This window comes from Hydra vulgaris, chromosome 04, assembly GCF_038396675.1.
Source record: "Hydra vulgaris chromosome 04, alternate assembly HydraT2T_AEP".
In the NCBI taxonomy this organism is placed as follows: domain Eukaryota; kingdom Metazoa; phylum Cnidaria; class Hydrozoa; order Anthoathecata; family Hydridae; genus Hydra; species Hydra vulgaris.
The window spans coordinates 34,424,483-34,445,020 of NC_088923.1; the positions used below are offsets into that span (position 1 = coordinate 34,424,483).

General features: G+C 28.6%; 1 protein-coding gene and 1 long non-coding RNA gene across 4 annotated transcripts; both read right to left on the reverse strand.

Moving 5' to 3' along the window:
• Nucleotides 1-7,177: 7,177 nt before the first annotated feature.
• On the reverse strand, nt 7,178-20,509 carry LOC136079779 (THAP domain-containing protein 1-like). Of its 3 annotated transcripts, none has more exons than XM_065796155.1 (4): nt 19,231-20,509; nt 9,102-9,693; nt 8,631-8,983; nt 7,178-8,533 (listed from the first exon to the last, which is right to left on the reverse strand). In XM_065796155.1, exons 1-3 carry the CDS (start codon nt 19,299-19,301, stop codon nt 8,798-8,800), a joined length of 849 nt encoding a protein of 282 aa, XP_065652227.1. In that variant the 5' UTR covers nt 19,302-20,509; the 3' UTR covers nt 7,178-8,533; nt 8,631-8,797. The 3 variants fall into 3 exon arrangements, with proteins under 3 accessions (XP_065652227.1, XP_065652228.1, XP_065652229.1); XM_065796156.1 differs by lacking the exon at nt 19,231-20,509 and adding an exon at nt 15,298-15,425; XM_065796157.1 differs by lacking the exon at nt 8,631-8,983 and having other exon boundaries at nt 7,209-8,533.
• Nucleotides 15,601-18,028, reverse strand: LOC136079071 (uncharacterized). Its single transcript, XR_010637923.1, has 6 exons — nt 17,933-18,028; nt 17,257-17,277; nt 17,070-17,090; nt 16,546-16,949; nt 16,403-16,426; nt 15,601-16,277 (listed from the first exon to the last, which is right to left on the reverse strand). It is a non-coding gene; the product is annotated as an uncharacterized LOC136079071 (long non-coding RNA).
• Nucleotides 20,510-20,538: the final 29 nt, after the last annotated feature.

The following is a 20,538-nucleotide window of genomic DNA, read 5'->3' on the forward strand; positions in this document are numbered from 1 at the left end:
ATGCCAAGCAAAAAATCATCGCAACATTTCGAATCTGGACTTGTTAAACTAACTGCAATTTTTTCACAGGTAGCTGTCAGATCATTTGCCTTGTCCAGCTGTCTAACAAGTTTCCCATCAAAATAAAGTATTATTTTCTTCCTTTTAAAACATTAACAAGGTCCTGCAATAGTGTTTTACCTAAAGTAATTAAATTATATATTCAAAGCAATAAAGATAAAAAACAAATATACTTATTCATTTAGTAAGTAATAATTACCAAGTTTTTCATTAATTCTGTGTCTTTTTTCTGTGTAGTGTAGATCCTGATAAATTTGTTTCATTCAAATAAACACTAGTTTTGTTGCAGATAGCAGAAATCATAGCAGCCTTGGGTCTAACATTAATTCTATACCACACATTAACAGCAGAAGTAGCTTTAACTATTTCATCAGGTGTTAATTCTAAAATTATTTTTGATTTTTTGATTTGGACACATAGTCAGAATCAGTACTTTCTTCGCGTGAACTAGAATTTTCAAACGCGTTCGCAGCTTCTTCTAACTTGTTTTGTCGATCTTAACCTCCGTCTGTGCTATTCTTGTTTGTTGACTTCTTGGATATGTCAAACGCTTGCACAGTCGTCTTCTTGTTATGAGGGACTTTCTCAGCTGCGTGTGTTTTTTTCTTATCATTTTCTTTCTTCGCAGAGTCTTGAGTTTAAGCTCTTCATATTGCTGTGCAGTCATAGTCATATAAATTTCAGATCTTTGAGCTTCATATTTCATTTTTCTATTTCTTCTATTTTTGCCTTTTCTTTTCCTATTTTTGCTAGATCTTCTATTTTTGCCTTTTCTGTTCTTCTCCGATCTTTCGTTATCAGGTTTATTAGTTGAGGAACAGATATGTTAAAGAAGCTATTTCTATTTTTATTTAATTAAGCTGAGTCCGGTTTGCTTGGGTGGTACGCCAGTTTAGTTAATTCAATTCTTTTATTTTATTATATTTTTCCGTGAGTCTAAGGATCCTGTGAAAAATATTACATAGATGAGTTTACTAAAAAAGTTAATTGTCAATGCATTGCATAAAAAATTATTTGTAAAATTTAACTAACAGACCTTCCTTTGACAATATTGAACTTAAAACCAGTTTTTATCCAGATGTTAGTTACAGCGAAGTTACACACCTATTGGCTAATCTCTATCCTCACAAACTAGTTCCTATTTTTGTTGGGCAGGCAATAATTTCTCTGCTGGATTAAAACCTTGGACTGTATAAAAGAAACTTTATTCAAATGTATATTTACATTAATAAGTCAGGTAAACAACTTAGATAAAAACTAGATGTTAAAATTACTTTGATTATTTTTTTTAAAGTGAAAATATTGCCCGTTTATTCTGACACAAAGCAGCTGCCTAACTGGAAGCTCATTGATAAGATATATGCGGCGGTGGCGCAGTGGTTAGATCGCTTGCTTTAGAAGCAGGAAATTTAGGTTCGAAACGAACTCTTGACACATATTCGCGTCATGGTAAGGAAGGAGGCATGAACTTCCTAGTTAAATGCACTTCCGCGGTGCTCTGTGACAAGACCTATTGTCACAGAGCACCGCGGGGCTATATATAACAAATATAAAATTAAAATAAAAAAAAGATATATTTAACAGATATAGAGATCAACTTAAATCGCTTTGAATAGTGTACTTTTTCCTATCCTCTTGTCCATTTTTGGTTGATCTTTGTTTGTACAACCCTTTTTTTTTTGAATATACTTATTTATTTATGAAACTAAAAATGTTTAATTCATTTTAAATCACATGTATATTAAACAAATCAAAGTTTTATAAATAACATATGACAGTAAAACAACTCTACAATAAAAGTAATAAGTAAAAAATGACTTCTTTATTAAAGAATAATTACAAACTCATGCTTATGACCAAATTTCATCCATTTTTCATTGCAAGTCCATTTAAAATAATAAAAAGTTGAAAAATATGACAATTGCCAATATTTAAAATTTCACGTTTTACACCACGCTCTTACACTTATCTGAGATCAATATTTTTGATGTATTTATTCATTATACATATAAGAACCAAGTTTTAGATAGCGCACAAAAAAATGATGTGCATTAGGGTATTTTGGGACACCTTAATGCACATTACCAAGTAAATTTATTTTATACCTTATTAGTAAAAATAATTTTTTACTTTTTTATAATTAAAATCTCATTATGATTTTATTCAGGTTTTTAAATGTGATAACACAAATAAAACATTTAATAATTTCTTACAAACATTTCTTGATATTTAAAGCGAAACGTGCCCATATGAATTATAATAACTAAATAATAACAATATTAAATCCTTGAATGGATAAAAAGCTTATAAAATTTTCTAAAATTAAACGAAAACTTTACAATACACTTTTGAAAATCAGAACTAAAAATAGTAATATTAATACAAGCTGCTGTAACGACTATTGTCGCGGAGCATAAAGTTTAAAATTTATACTTTAACAGCCGTTAACAAATGTTTATCTAGTCTAGCTTTAAAAGAATTTACTGTCATTGCAGAAACCAATTTTTCAGGTAAAGCATTCCAATAAGGTATCACTCTGTTTGTAAAAAAATTGTATCTCAGGATTGTTTTTGCAAATTCTCTTTTAAATTTCATTGAATGTCCTCTTAGACTTTGGGGAGAAGCTTTATGAAGCTCTTTATAACATAATATCTTATCAATTCCAGTTGTTGTTTTGAAAAACTCAGTAAGATCACCTTTGTACGTCTTGTTCCCAGAGTTGTGAGACCAACTTTGTCATCTTTCAGTATAACTTAGATGTCTTAGTTCAGGTGCTAGCTTTGTTACTCGTTTTTGAATTTTTCCTAGGTCGTTGATATTGTTTTTATTACCTGGACTCAACACTGGAACTGCGAATTCCAGATGTGGTCTAACCAGCGAAGTGTTTAATTCTTTACCATTTCAGTGTTTAGATAAGTAAAACTTTTTTCTTAGTAAACATAAGATTCTTTGTGGTTTACTTGTAGCTGCTTAAACCTGATGATTCCATTTCATATTGGATGAATGAAAAAATAATAACAATAATAAAAAAAGTTACAAAAATATAAATGCTTTTACGAAAATCTTTTCAAGATAGCTAAAAAATACTATTATAGTAAAGAAATACCAAAAAATAAAATTCGCTGCCAAAAAAACATGGAATGAAATCAACGATATGATGGAAAGAAAGAAAATAAATACGGCTATACTACCAAAAAGAATAAATTTTAATAAAACTGCTATTATTGGTCCATTTCAAATCTTGAATGAGTTAAATAAATACTTTACAAACATTGGCTCTATCCTTTACAAAAAAATCTTAACTACACCAAATTCTTTTGGTGTTTTGGGGCTGTTTTATTTTTCATTTTTTTCCGACCCCCTCAGAGCTTATTAGGACCCCCCGTTTAATAATTTTGAAGCAATAAAAAATGGTTTTGTGATTTTTTAATATAAGAAATAAACTTTTTCTTTACCCAAAAGTAAGTCATTGATGAAAATAGTGAGAACCAACCAAAAAAAATCTTTTCATCTTAAGAAAGGAGTATTTGTTTAGAAGAATTCTTTTCATAAATGATATTTCTTTTGTTATAAAGTGTGAAATAGCTTCCCAAAGCCTTTTTTGAGAACTATTAGTCAGTATTAACTTCATTTGCTGAAGCTATTTAAGATGTCAAGAAAGTTTGTTCGTGGAGAGAAGGATAAATATTCTTTGTCACCATTTTATAAAAGCAATATAATTTATATAGTATATTGCGCGCAATATACTATGAAATAATATATTGAGTCTGAACAATTACGTTTCCAGACCTTTATTCCATATTATAAAACTTTTAATAAACGAAGGGATATTTTACTTCAGTTGTAGTAAAACACTAAAATTGGCAAAAGTATGTCTAACTTACAACAATAATGATCTGAAATCTCTAATTATAGACCTGTATAATTACTTTCTGTATTTTCAAAAATATTTGAACATGTAATTTATAATAGAATCTATAACCATTTTAATGAAAATAATTTATTTTACACAAAACAGTTTGGTTTTCGGAAAAACCATTCGACTGAACACGCAACAATTGAAATAGTAGACCAAGTTACTTAAAGGTTGGAAAATAATAACTTCACTCTAATTTAGGATTATTTATGGACCTATAAAAAGCATTTGATACAGTTAATCACCTCATTCTTTTAGAAAAAATAAAACATGATGGTTTAAAAGCTACCTCGCTGAAAGAAAATGATATGTTATTAGAAAAGAATCAGAACACCAAAACGTTTTATGTGGAGTTCCACAGGGTAAATTCTTGGTCCATTGCTTTTCTTGATTTATATAAATGATTTAAATAATGCCTTAGCAAAACTCAACTCAACAATAGTTGCTGACGACACAAATCTCTTCGTTTCAAACTGTGACATTAATCAACTATATTCTGACATGAGTTTTGAAATAAAGAATGTTGATTAATGGTTTAAGGCTAATAAACTTTCACTCAATGTAGACAAAACAAAAGAACACCCGATTTGATTTTAAATGATACACTAGTTAGTAAAAGGTCAACGAGTTTAGCTACTTAGGTCGAGGGTACAGAGTAATGGAGGAAGTGAAAGAGAGGTAAAGAAGAGAGTGTAGGCATGGTGGTGTGGATAGCACAAAGTTTCTGGTGTGATCTGTGATAGAAGGGTGTCAGCTAGAATGAAGGGTAAGATTTATAGGACAGAAAGGAGACCTGCTATGTTGTATGGACTGGAGACAGTGGCACTAACAAAGAGACAAGTGAGGGAGATGGAGGTGTCTGAGATGAAGATGTTAAGATTCTCATTTGGAGTGACGAAGAAAGATAGAATCAGAAATGAGTTTATTAGAGGATCAGCACATGTAGCATGTTTGGAGATAAAGTTAGAGAATCAAGGTTAAGATGGTTTGGACATGTACAGAGAAGACAGGAGAGCTATATTGGCAGGATGGTTTTGGAGATGGAACTTCCAGGTAAAAGGAGGAGAGGTAGATCTAAGAGGAGGTTTATGGATGCAGTGGTGGATGATGTGAAAGTGGTTGGTGTGTCAGTGGAGGACACTCATGACAGAGCTAGATGGAGGAGTTTGATCCGCTGTGGCGACCCTTAAACCGGAAATGCCGAAAGAAAAAGAAGAAGAAGACACTAGTTAGTAAAAATTATTCAATAAAATTCTCTGGAATTCTTATTGATAAAAATTTATCATGGCTTTCCCATATAAATTATATTCAATCAAAATTTAGTAACACAATTGGTTTGATATACCTATTTTGTCCGTATGTAACATCAGAAAGTCTGAAAATAGTATATTTTGGCCTAATACAATGTCTCATTTACTATTCCAAAACTACAAGGGTTTGCACTCAACCAGCAAAACTTAAAAAAAAAATTTTATCTACAAAAACATACTTGCAGACTTTTATATAAGAAAAAAAAATGAACATGCAATAAATATATATAAAATCAATATTTACCAACACCTAAATTTTAAGTATAAATATAATAATAGCTTTATTCCAGAAAACAAAAGTTAGTAATAAGTTTACAAAAAATATATAATAGCAAAAAATATTCTCTAATAATAAACCAATGAATTGCAAAGAATTATTAGTAAGTATTCTGAATATGGAATACCATACCGTGGACCAAAACTATGGAACACTTTTCAAAAAACAAAAAAATTTAAATACTGTAAAACCGTTAAGTTCCTTTAAGTTTGTAATAAAAATTAACATTTTTAAAATAGATAAATGGTTTTCTTGATTTTTTGAACTTAAAATCGAATTCCATTATTCTTAGTTTTTTATTTGTTTTACTTGGCTCTTATTTTAATATTTAACAGAGTCACCAGTATATTTAAATGACTATTGCTAAAATTATATTGATATAATGTAAATATTTATGGCTTTAACCTTTTAATTGTATTGGAGATATACGAAGTATTTTTTACTTATCTTATTTTATTTTTAATTTGTAAAGCCCACATAGGGGGTCCATACAAAGGTTGTGGTGACTTTAGTCATCCGTATCTTCGTTAACCCCTGCCTGTTTTTTTATAAATCTATTTTTTTTTTTTAACGTTTCTTTGTAATTCTATTTCTTATTATATGAACAACAAACATATATTAAAAAAAAAATCTTGACTAGTAATTAAGTAGTACTATGTAGTTTATCTCAACTGCTGTAGGATATTCGTTATAAAAACAAATGCTTGAAAGAGTAGTTGTTAATGTTCTTAAATCAAATGCTTTAAAATCAAGTATTTATGGAATTATTCTGACATCTGGTGATGATATACGTGAGACATACGCTAATGGAGTGTATCAATATTTTTCACATTTGCGAACTGCAGCTGATATCTATTATTTGTCTTCGGGGGTTGAAGATGTTGCAATATGTATGAAATAGGTAGAACAACAACATCGCTTTTTGGAACTGGATATTTAAAAAGACTTTTGGGTCCTATAACTTTCCTTAGAAACTTCATATTAAGATATTTTGGGATTTTAAAACAGATATTATTTTCCGAGCATGCTGTAATAATATCAGACGAAAAGTGTGAAGTTATAATATCTCCAATAAAGACCTTCATTCCTGTAAGAGTTGCTATTTTAAGAGTAAATTTTTCAGTGAACCAATGCCGTAATGTTCTAGAGTAAAACTAACTAGATTTTGATATATCAAATATACTTCCATGATATATACAGGCACCACGTGTCCGCACTATGGAGCTTTAGAAACAACTACGGGAGAAAGAAATTGTCCAGCCGCACTACTGCAGTACATAATACTAACAGTTTGTTTGGAATGCTGCATTTTTCTTTCTACGCGTTAAAGGCCACGTTTACAAATTACTGCTTCAAGCCTGGGTTACAGCCTTAGACCATTAAAAACTATAGACGCGGCTTTTTGAAATTAATTGAAGCCAAACTTTTTGCGCATATACGTCACTTTGTGGCAAAAACGCAAATAATGTAGGATTTTAGTATAAAATAGGATTTTGTTTATAAAGGATTTTAGTTCAAAATATTTAGGAAATTTTTTTCCATTAAAAAAAAATATTAAAAATATTTTGAATACTTTCTTTTAAAGAATAAAAACATTTATTACTATGTATTTTTTAAAATTTTTTACTCAATTAAAAACACTCGATTTGAATAGACAGTAAAAATATAAAAAAGTTTCATATATATATTTATTGACCACAAAATAAAATACTTTTAGTTAATTTACTTCGAAGTTTCTTACAATCTTTATTCAAATTATCTCCTTGGTGGTATAATCTAACGTTACAATAATAAAAGCTTATCATTTTGACTAAATTAACCAAATGATTAGATTGAACATCATTATCAAACATATGCTCTCTGTTTTCAATAAAAATAGAGCTACGAACAGTGTATACAAATACAATTTGCCTGAGAAGAACCTGAAACACTTGTATGAATCAACAATTTTTTGTAGGTAGCTTGAAACTGTTTTGCTGTGGGATTATTATTATATCCTCCATGGCTTCTTAAAGCACTGAAAAAAACTTCCAAATGGTCTTGAGATAGTTTATAAGCTGAAATATACCTAAGACTTTAATTACCATTTTGAACATAATAATTCCATATTCCCATATATGATTTCAGGCTTACAATCATCCCAATAAAACCAGTTTTACTTTGACTTAAATGCAGAGGTTCTCGATTTTTAGCACATTTAAGTGTTATTAAATACTCTATTGATTCTTTTATTTTTTTGAAAATAGTTTCTTTATTATAGTGTTGTAAACTAGACTTGAAATTCTTTGCTAACAAATTTCTGCTATTTAAGATGTCAAAAATGTTATTAATAGCAATAATGAATCTTTCTGTTGCTTTGCTGTCTTCAAAATCTTTCAAGTGCTGACTTTCTCGTAAATATTCTATTGCATTTGCAACTTTTTGACTGAATGTCTGTGCAGCTAGCTTGAACTCATTTTTTCTTGAAACCAATTTATATGTCTCTTTGTAATTTTTGTCGCTAAATGAAGGCCTTCCTTTTCTTGAATAGTTACTAATTTTTCAATAAAATCCCATTTTATTGGTTCATTATTACTATCAAACATTATTTTGTGCAAACCTAATGTATTTCTTATAAGTTTTAACATGTGCGGAGGATCCATGAAAATAAAAATTGGTTTTTTTGTAACTGGATGTGGAAAGTATGTACAAGTAGAGTTAACTGATAAATCAGCTCCGAGATGATTAGCCATACTAACATTTGCCGAAGCACCATCAAAAGTTAAACTTGTTATAGTAACGCCAGCTTCTTCTAATATTTTTAAACACATTTTTACTAAGTTACTTTTTTGAACTCCTGAGATTCCATTAATTAAAAAGTAGCCTATTGGTAGCTTCCACGCATTGTTTAAGCTATTAATCAAAAACACAATTGCTTCTTTTGCTTCAACTTCAGAATCGCTTTGAAGTTCAGAACCAATATCAACATACCTAAAATTATAGTTAAATTTTTTTTGATTAAACAAACACAAACTTTCCACTATTGTGTACATATATAATTGTACTTAACTGTATTAACACAACCTACCCTGAAAACTTGTCACCATCCCATTCTATTTTTTTATGAATTGCCATTTCATCAATCATTAATGAGCAGATACATGATTTTCCTTTTTCTTTTAGTTCTGCTACTTTCAGTTTTAAGACCTTAATTGATTCAGATTGAAATCCAGGTTCGCATGTGACTTTTTGATACTATTTTTGAAGTGTTCTTGGATGAGGAAGCATTTTAGTAAATGTTTTTCTGACATATGAATAAGCTCTAGGAGAATAAAAATTTAGGGTAAGAGCAAAGCTTTTTAACTCCATTGGATATTCTTTAGTGCATTTGGATTTTAGTAATTGTTTAAAAACAGTTTTTGTAGAAGCAGGCATTGTGTCCTACAAAAAATTAAATAATTTTAAAATGTCTAAGAAATTATTACCTATACCTAATTAAAATTTTGAATGGAAAGTTCACATAGATTATTACTTTATATTTTTAGTAAATATCACTTACAGAAAGCTTAAGGGAGGATTCTTCGTCAATCATTTGCATTTCCTTCAAATGTTTAAGTAAAGATTGTAAGTTAGATACTCTTTTGTGAAGTCGCCGATTTCGTTGCTGCAAAATTTTAATTTTTTTTTCTTGCTTTGAAATTAATTTCAATACTATATTAAAAGACTGGTGTTTTTTTAAATCATTCAGGTAACATTTTCTCCTTTTTAGAGGAGATTCTAAGGCTATTTTTTTTAAATTCCTAAAGGTATTGCAGCTCTGTCTTTTAGCTCTGTCTAAGGAGGCTGTTTCCAGGGTAGTTTCAGATGAAGTATCATCTTTTATTGTTTTGATATTAATTTCACTCTCACTTGTGATTTTTCTTTTAGCTGGAGGTTTTCTAGGTTTAATTTTCTTCACCAAACTACTTGGAAAATTAAAAACACTTGGTATAGCTTCCTTTTTAAGTTGCTTTTTTGAACTCCAACCACTAACAACATATGAATCTGGTGTAAAATGCTTAGAACAAATTTTTGAACTTTTTGTCGGAATAAAGTTTTCTCTACGCATGGCAGAAATCCATTTATTTTGTAACAATAAATCTTTTGGAAATCTGTAACATAAAATATAATTAATAAATAAAAAATATTTTTTGCATGTTTATCAAAAAGTAACATATAGCAATATAATGGTTTATAGCAACATATTAGTAATAACATTTAGTAATGTAATGGCAAACATAATGGATGTGGTTCTAATCAATGATATATTCTATTGACAATTCTATAACAATTAAAGTATTAAAAAAAGTTATAAAAAAGATTTATAAATATATAATATTATGTTTACTTTCTTATCAAGAAAAAAGAACTTTTAAGTTTAAGACAACAAATAACACTTATATATAATTATTAAATATTTTAAACAAATATCAGCATAAATCAAAACATATCCTAGGATTAATCAATATCGGCCAAAATTGCAGAAATCCAAAATAAAAATACCATCGAGTCGTTATTAATAATAATAGTGGACAACAAAAATTATTATTATGACATAATAAAATGACTTAATATGACTACTATGTATAAATATGATAAGCCATTTATCTTTCATCATAATTTAATAATAGGTACGTGCCATGAAAATTTTAAATTAGATAAATTCTTGGTTGTTATATATCATTAGAAAGAGCTTCGATTCAATATTGTAAAAGTGAAAAAATTATCAAAATCGAACAATTCCATAAAAAGTTATGTCGTTTTTAGTACCGATTTTTTGATATATGGATTTGTTGAAGAAAGTGTGGTCAAAAAAATGTTTTTAAGCACTAAAAGTTTAATAACTTTGTCAATTCTTATCCAAATGCTTATAACTTGGTATCAAAAGATAGATGTAATAGTAACCTACAAATTTATATAGGTCCATAGTCACCGGGCGTATTCAGGGGCTGAGGGGGCAACCAAACGACACTTTTAACAGCAAAAAATGAAATTTTTATTAATAAAATATCAATTTTTCAATGAATTTATTAATTTTCATATACAATAAATTGCTATAATTTCCATGTAGACTGCCACCAAATAGGAGAGGTTCATTTTTTGAGTTAGGGTATATGTGGGGTAATGATTTAACACACCCTATTATTAAAAACGATTCATTATAAATATTTTGATTCTTATTAAAAAGGCTTTTTAAAAATCATCACAATAAAATTTATAATTTACAACATTACAACAAACAAAGCTGCACACTCATTGATTGGCAAGGGGGTGTGTCCACACCCCCTCCAACCTAAAAAAACATAAAATACTTTATTTAAAATTTTGTTAAAAAAAAAAAAAAGAAAAAAAGCAATGACTTTAAATAATATATTGAAATACAAAACACAATACACATTACCACCTTACAAGTGTGGGTTTTCATATTTTTTTGTTTTAAAATAATATTTGAATTAATTTGAGTCTTGGCTTTTAGTTAATGATTAATATATTAAATTCCAATAATGAAACTAAATAGAAATCATTGTTAACAATAGACACGACGTGAACGTAAGCCAGAGCCGTCTATCAAAAAAATTGCGAGTTCCACTACTCGCTGTACATTTATTTTGCAAGTTCCACTACTCGCTGTACATTTATTTTGCAAGTTCCACTACTCGCTGTACATTTATTTTGCAAGTTCCACTACTCGCTGTACATTTATTTTGCAAGTTCCACTACTTGCTGTACATTTATTTTGCAAGTTCCACTACTCGCTGTACATTTATTTTGCAAGTTCCACTACTCGCTGTACATTTATTTTGCAAGTTCCACTACTCGCTGTACATTTATTTTGCAAGTTCCACTACTTGCTGTACATTTATTTTGCAAGTTCCACTACATGCTATACATTTATTTTGCAAGTTCCACTACTCGCTGTACATTTATTTTGCAAGTTCCACTACTTGCTGTACATTTATTTTGCAAGTTCCACTACTCGCTGTACATTTATTTTGCAAGTTCCACTACTCGCTGTACATTTATTTTGCAAGTTCCACTACTCGCTGTACATTTATTTTGCAAGTTCCACTACTTGCTGTACATTTATTTTGCAAGTTCCACTACATGCTATACATTTATTTTGCAAGTTCCACTACTCGCTGTACATTTATTTTGCAAGTTCCACTACTTGCTGTACATTTATTTTGCAAGTTCCACTACTCGCTGTACATTTATTTTGCAAGTTCCACTACTTGCTGTACATTTATTTTGCAAGTTCCACTACTTGCTGTACATTTATTTTGCAAGTTCCACTACTCGCTGTACATTTATTTTGCAAGTTCCACTACTCGCTGTACATTTATTTTGCAAGTTCCACTACTTGCTATACATTTATTTTGCAAGTTCCACTACTCGCTGTACATTTATTTTGCAAGTTCCACTACTCGCTGTACATTTATTTTGCAAGTTCTACTAATTGATATATATTTATTTTGCAGATTCCACTACTCGCTGTACATTTATTTTGGATGCTCTGCTTGTTGAAAATTCGGAATGCTCAAAATATGAAATTGATATGACCCAGATTAGCAATATTTAACTAATTTATGTCTTGCATTGCATACTTTGCTATCGTACAATTAATATGCTCACATACAGCGATTAATTTGAATTACGAAAACATTAACTCACCTGATACAATATCAGCAACCAACTGTAATTTTTTCATGCAATAATCAACAGCTTCAGAATCAGTTTCATCTTTAGACCAGTATGATATAGAGTAAATGATATCTGTCTGTTTTTTTTTAAGTTTTTTAACTCTGCCATCATACATGATTGCCATTGTTGATTCAGTATCATACCATTGATGGCAGAGATTTCTGCCAACAATTCTGTCTAACATAACATTATTTAAATCAGCAACTTGCTTTGTCGACAAGTTTTTATGTAAATTCAAAATTTCACTTGTAGTAAGTATAGATAATTGTCGCTCTAAATTTCGTTTTTCTTTTTCATCCATTTTTTGGCGTTTTTCAGTCTGTCTTTGAGAAATCTCAGCCCTAATTTCAGCATGTTGCAGTCGACTTTTTAGTCTTTTTTTTCTTGCCTCCTGCATAGCCCACCTAATAACATTTTCTCTTGAATAGTCGTCGAGATTTTCAAGATAATCCACTGTCCTATTCTTTTTTGTTCTTAATTTGCAAGATATATAATCAATTGATGCATTAGGGGATCTTCCTTTTGCAGCACTGAACATTCCCATTAACTCTTCACTATCTATGTTATGAAGTCTTGCACTTGCTGTCTCCTCTTTAAGTGTCTTTGTAATAGTAATGGAAAAATAGCGCTTGTACTGACGATTTAAAACCTCTTCTATTGCAACAAGACAAGCCTTAGTCATGGCGATAAGCTATCAATTGTGCATGTCTTTGTAATCACTTGTAAAGTATTTGGTTTGAGAATATTTCCAAAGAAATCTGTTTTTCTGGTAAATAGAGCAGTAGGATTACTTTTGAACTTTTAATTGTTTGCACAATTTTTTTAACTAGAGCAATACCACCAACATGATCAAAAGTTGCATTTTCGGCGTCATACATAAAACGTAGTCATCCAGGGTCCTGTAAGAAGTTTTCCAAATAATGCAAGCACACACATTTGTTTTATTGCAGTTGTATTATAAAATGCTTCTCGTAGAACCTTCTGTAAAGTTGTTCTTTTTACTGTTCCGATTTTCAAAAAATTCATAAATAGACTATAGTATTTTATAAAAATGAAACAAGTTTGGAACAGAATGTGAAGCCGGTTACCACGATACCTTGGAATGATACCTCGTGGAAGTTTGTTATTTTCTAAAAAATTTACAAATCCTTTTGGGTCCCCTTTCACATCTTTAAACCTCATCTTATTCATAGCTAAAACAATTTTGACTGCCATACAATCATATCCAAATAATTGACAAGTTTCAGTTTCCAGAGACTTTAATGCTGAACGACATGAAATAGCAATTGTATCAAGAGGGTGCAAATGGCAGTTTAACTCATTCAGATTTTTAGCCCAGATTGCACCGAGTTTTTTTATTGTAAGATGGTTAACCGAAACTCGATCGGACATTGTGTTTGATATATTTGAGATAATCAAACTACGACACTCTTCAAAGGGTTGTAAATGAAAGTTACGAATAAACTAAAGCAATATGATCTATTTCATTACATATATGGTTTGCATAATCAACTGCTGTCCCACCTGGTAATTGGTCGATAGCAATAACCTGGCATTTATTTTTTGATGTTAGGTGAATACTATTGATATGAACGCCTTCTTGCGTTGTTGCATCAAACCCTAATGTAAGGTGATTATTAGTAATAGCCCATTCTGCTACTTGCAGGTCAGCGATACTGCCTAGCTCACGAGCCATTTGCTCAACAGTGATTCGGTGAGGAATGTTAGAAAAAACAACACCAAAATATTGCCCCATTTTCTCAACAAGAAATGGTATGTTATTTGTTGGGACATTAGACAATAACATGCTGTAAATTATCATTCGCATTTGCAATGGATAAGTTTTATCATCTGACGTATTTGTATTAAGTATATTGCCCTCCTCCATCTGGGTCATATCATTTTCTAAGCTGGTAATGACCTTTTTATTTGTACTAATAGCAGCATTATGGTTGAGAGTTACTTTTCTTAACTTTTCTCTTTCTTTACTTTTCATTGCTTTTTTAGTAGCAATAAGATTTCGAATTTGTCTACTGTAGTAATATGTTTGTAGTTTATTCTTTAAGTCTCTAACCTCTGCTCTTAAACCTTTGATAACGTCTTCTTTTCTTTTAACACTTTGCCTTAAAACTTTTAATTTGTATGGCATAGTGTTTAATTTTGCTTTCACTTCAGCTATCTCGATTCGGTGTTTTGTGCAAATACTAGCTAAATTTGAAGATAAATAAGACAATCTACTTCTTAGTTTTTTTCTCCTAGGTGTCATATCCTGTCGTGAAGTATATCTATTTGACGCATTTCCACTAAAAGCTGAGCTTAATTGTTTACTTTGGTGGAGATGAAACACTGCCTTGGTGAGGTGTTACAATTAAAGAACATGTTGTAATTAAACTACTGGTTGTAGACTGTAATGATTGTATTGTCGGTGTTGAAGCTAATAATAATACATTAGCAATATTAGAGCTTGCAAAAGGCTTGCTGCAAAAGGCCAAAAAAATTTCATAATAACTAATCCTAAAAAAAAGTTTTGCCCAGATTTTCGATTTATTTACTAAATTCTCAATTTGACTTTTTGATGTTATGATTCTAAAATATTGAGTGACTTGATTATAAGTTTTAGTTGCTGATTCCCTGCAACTGACATAGACAAAAAGAATGTGTCCATTCATACACTCACTGGTTTGAACAGGCAAGGAGAAGTTATCAATTAAATACTTTTTGGCTGCACCATAAAATACAATACTTTTTTTGGGACCCATGATAGCTAGGGGGAAAAAATTTATTAAGTATTGAAATCATAGTAAATATAAAACGATATTCAAAAAGTTTAAATACTTTAACCTAAAGAACATTTTCATTTCTTAATTAAAGGCAGACATAAAAATTTGGTTAAGTCTGCCTATAATTAGAAAACTTATTTTAACTGAACATAATAGTAAAAATAAAATTCAAATACGCTACTTACACTACTATAAGCCATTGCAGAATTGTAATACTAGACAAACAATACATACCTGTTGCAAACAAAAGTGAGTCAACAGCAAAGTTTTCAATTATTTTTTTTAGTTAACTATGAATTAATTTAATTAATTAGAAACAGCAACACATATATAAAAATATATGTAATATACAATACAAATACATAATATACAATACACACACACACACACGCATGCATGCATGCACACACACAGATATATATATATATATATATATATATATATATATATATATATATATATATATATATATATATATATATATATATATATATATATATATACATACAATATATATGTGTGTGTGTGTGTATACAATACAAATATATTTTCATTTATACATATATATAAAATATAACAAATATATTTTATGTATATGAGAAATAACTATAAGAAATCTTTTTAAAAAAACATTATCTTGTTATAATAACTTAATAATTTTATTAAACTATGTTGGTTAATATTTTGCAACCAAATTGTAAATTTTTTTTTATTTTATTAAGATTCAGCAATACAGTTTTCATTAACAGTTAAATAAAACAGAGTAATAAAGTAAAATATTATCTACAATTATAAACATTTACAATGCCACCATTGCTTCTTCCACCTATGCTTCTGTCCCTTCCCCCACCATAGTCGCTCGGTTTCCTTCCTCCTTGATATCTATTTTCTTCTGTTCTGCCTCTATATCTGTTTTCTTGCCTTCGCTCTCTATATACACTTTCTTCACTTTCTTTTCCTTCACTTCTGCGTCTTTCGGTGCTGTCCCTATACTTACTTTTGTCCTTTCTGTCTTCCAACTTTCTTCTGCTGGCAGATCTTCCTATTTTCATATTTATCTGCCCTTGCCCTAGGAACTGAATATGGTGTCAAGTTAGGCCATCTGAATAATGGCCTATCCTTCCCACCATGTGCAACCCAGTTCACAAAGGACTTATTGGAATATGGTCCTGGATATTTTGACCTGAAAACTTTATAGTCCTCATATGTAAGTTCTACAAGCAAAAATCAATAGAGAAATATTAGGAATTGTAAGAGTTAATTTGAAAAAAAGACTAAATATAACATAATTCGTTTAAGAAGTCAAATACTACAACAAAATAACAAAAAAAAAACTTACTGGTAGTTGACACTGGAGATATCACTAAAGGTTGTACAAAAAAGAATATTATTCAAATAAGACAAATACAAATAGTATACGTTTTATAATTTTTTTGATAAGTAATAATTAAATCCCAAGTAAAAAATTACATAGAACCTTACCAGTGCTAGCCAATGGAGGTATGACTAAAAAGTAATACGGACATAGTGTTATAAACATATAATACATCTACAAATGTTATGTATTTTATGATGTATTATCTTATCTTGAATCCAAATAATTAAACAAAACCTTACTAGTAGTTGCGGATGGAGATGTCACCGAAGGTTAAACAAAAAAATATATTATAAATATAAGACACCTACAAATAACATGCAATTTATAGTCATTTCAAAAAACTGAAACTAATAACCTTACTATTAGTAATACTAATAGTATTGAATTCAGGTATTACATATAAAACATAAAATATTGCAAAATATTTTAATATATTATATAATCTTACCAATGGTATTCGAAGAATTTGAAATTTTATCAACAGTTGTTGATATGTTACTAGACATAGCTAAATATTATTAAGAATATGATTATAAACAAGAAAGATACATAAATAATTTGTTGGTAATTTACTTTTAATACCTATAAGTAAATTACGTAAAAAATCATATCTTGTTCAATTACTCACCTAAACGCTGCACTAGATCACCTAAAAAAAGGAAACCAATAAATTTAATTTAACTTCACATTTCAACAAATTTTGATAATAAACTTTTGACATTCAAACAAACTTTGCTAAAAGGTTTTAAAGCATGAAACCAATATAAATTTAACATCAAATAAAAAAGTAAAAAAAAAAGAAAAATTAAACTAACCAACTGTTTTTTCTAATCGATCTAAATTGATGAAATAAATAAAGTTACAAAAAATGTTAACACAAAACAATTTAAAAAAATGAAAAATACATCTGTTAATATTAAATCACTCAAGCAACATCATCATCATATACATAGACTAATATTAGTACATAGAACCTTCTTCTTCTTAATATTAGTACATAGAACCTAAGTCGATACCTCAACTACTCGCCCACATTATTGATCACATAGTAACAATAGTTGTTAAAAATTATAAATTGGCCATCATCTAACAATTCATTGAATACAAATTGATGCCATAACTCCCAAATTTGGTAGATGTGTTTTTATCTATATCTATATAATGCGTGTGTGTGTGTGTATATATATATATATATATATATATATATATATATATATATATATATATATATATATATATATATATATACACATACATACATACATAAAGATATAGCTATTGTGTTTTATTCGTATATATATATATATATACATATATATATATATATATATATATATATATATATATATATATATATATATATATATATATATATATATATATATATATATATATATATATATATATATACACACACACACACAAATAAAACACAATAGTTAAATGCTAAAATTAAATAAACAAAGAACCAAGAAACACAATAAAATTTACCTATTCTCTTATCTCTTTCAGATATCTTACTTTTTTTGCCAATCTTGTTTTTTCTTTTTGCCATTTCTTTAGGCATTATAATATTAATTCTAAATATTATTACCATTGTTGCATTAAACAAACTTTATCTATGTAATCTAATGTACATTAAAACTTTATCTAATGAGTAATTAAGTATTTATTGTAAAGTTATATTTTGACAAAATATGACTTTACTAAATTTTTGTAAACATTATTAAAGTACACTACAAATATATTGTAATTAGATTAAAATTACACTTTAGAACCTGAAGTATAAATTAAGCCTTTTAATCAAAAATTTTTAAATTTAACTTAAAATTTAAATTAAATTTGAAAGTAAACTGATTAAAGTATGGACAATAATATTAAGTTAATAATATTATTAATATGAAGTATCCGATAGACCCCCTCTACCATATGAGGCGTAAAATTGCCGAAATTATGTACCTTTTTTGTGCATTGTAGTAATGAATGTGTGCATCCAAATAATGCAATAAAATTTGGCAAGAATATAGAAAATAGATATAAAAACAAACGCAAATAGTTTTAATAGTACGCACTACCTCCTTCGATAGGAATTTAACGAACAATCGACATCAAAAACTTTGATACCCATTAACTTTATATAAATGAGTGTAACTTCAAAAACAGCAAACACTAACAGAAAGTATAATTATTTCAATTTTTAAAACATATCTAAAGTGATACTAAATTCTAAAAAAAAAGACTAGAAAACACGTTGTTACCACACTTACTTTGAACGGACTTTAAAAAACGTGGAACAGAATTTTGGCACAAAAATCGGTTCCGTAAAACACGGAATTCTACGTACCTATTAATAAAAGATAAATATTTATCATGTATATAATCGATTATATACATGATAAATAGATGATTAATCATCTATTAATCATGTATATAATTAAAATTAATGTATATAATAATTCATGATAAATTATGATGATGATATATATATATATATATATATATATATATATATATATATATATATATATATATATATATATATATATATATATATATATATATATATATATATATATTATATATATATATATATATATATATATAGATAGATATATATATATAGATATATATATATTGATATTTTTCTATATTATATTAAATATGATAATATTTAGTCATATTATTAATATGACTAAACATTATCATACTTAATATTATTAAATAATCAATAGATAAATAACATCATAGTAGTCATATTAAATTATTTTTTATTTAAAATAAACTCTTACCCATGAAATGATATATCTGCACCGGCTTTATGTCTTTCTGTGCAGTTATATGCACAGCAAGAATGCACCATAGTTGAAGATAATCAAAAAATATAATGCAAATGCAAGAGCAAACTTATCATCGAAAAAAGTTTTTGCCACAAACTGACGTCATGCGCAAACTTTTTTTTTTGGCTTCACTTTAAGATTAGAATTATTAGGCTTAGGCCGGGTCTATAGTTTTTAATGGTCTAAGGTTACAGCTCACATTTGTCTCATCATAGTCGAATATATTAATATTAGGAATTTTTTTATAGTATATATTCGGTCTCTATCAGATTCAGTTCTTGCTGGTTATACGTTGTCGGCAATTATAGCCGTAGGATTGTTGCGAAAAATAAAGCCGTCAGATTGTTTGCAACAAATTATCCAATTAGGTCCGGGGAAATTGTTTTTAAACTTTGTTTTAGTGATAGTTAACCTGTCCAAATCTTTCACTAGCAGACGCATATCCATACTGTCCAAAGGTATTTTTCTAAACTGTCAAGATGCTAAGAATTTATAATATCTTTTTTTGGTTTGAGTTATAATCTGGTTTGCCCTCCAGGTATTTTTATTTCTCAGCTTGCACTTGTTGTGCAGAGTACCATGTTATACCACATAACTTTGATGCCTTAGAGATTGACAATCTGTTCGTTGAGATACCCAACAAAGTATTTGGTATGACTTCTGCTAGATATGATGCCTATGATCAACTACCTGGTTTGCATTTATAAATTCTCACGTTCCTTTGAATTGTTCTTGTATATTTGCTAATATTTAATGAATTTATGTCTTTTTTAATCAGGAATAATTGTTTGAAACATTACAAGATTACAATAAGATTGAAATGTCAATTACTGAAAATTATCTGAAAACACACACACAAAAATTTTTTTTTGATTTTTATGCACTTGGGATTGGGAGTAACCAAAAACGAATGGTAAACACCACATGAACTACATATGGGTTATAGAAAGACATTGAGGCAAAAAACTCAAATTTATAAAAAATTTTCGGCGACACGTAAAAATCGTTATTTTGCTGTTTCAGTCAGTTTATTCAAAACACATTTCCACGTGTTAGAATCACTTCGCAATCATTTTAATTTTAAAACTAAATACAGAATATAATTATATTTCAAGGAAAAAAATTCAAATGGGTGGTTATTTTACAATTACATTTTTAGGCCAATACTTTTGTAACAAAGAAGCAAAATTATTTATCTTCATCACAAAGCCCCGTTTTTTTATTATCAAAGCCCCGTTCAATAAAAACATGCGCTTGATT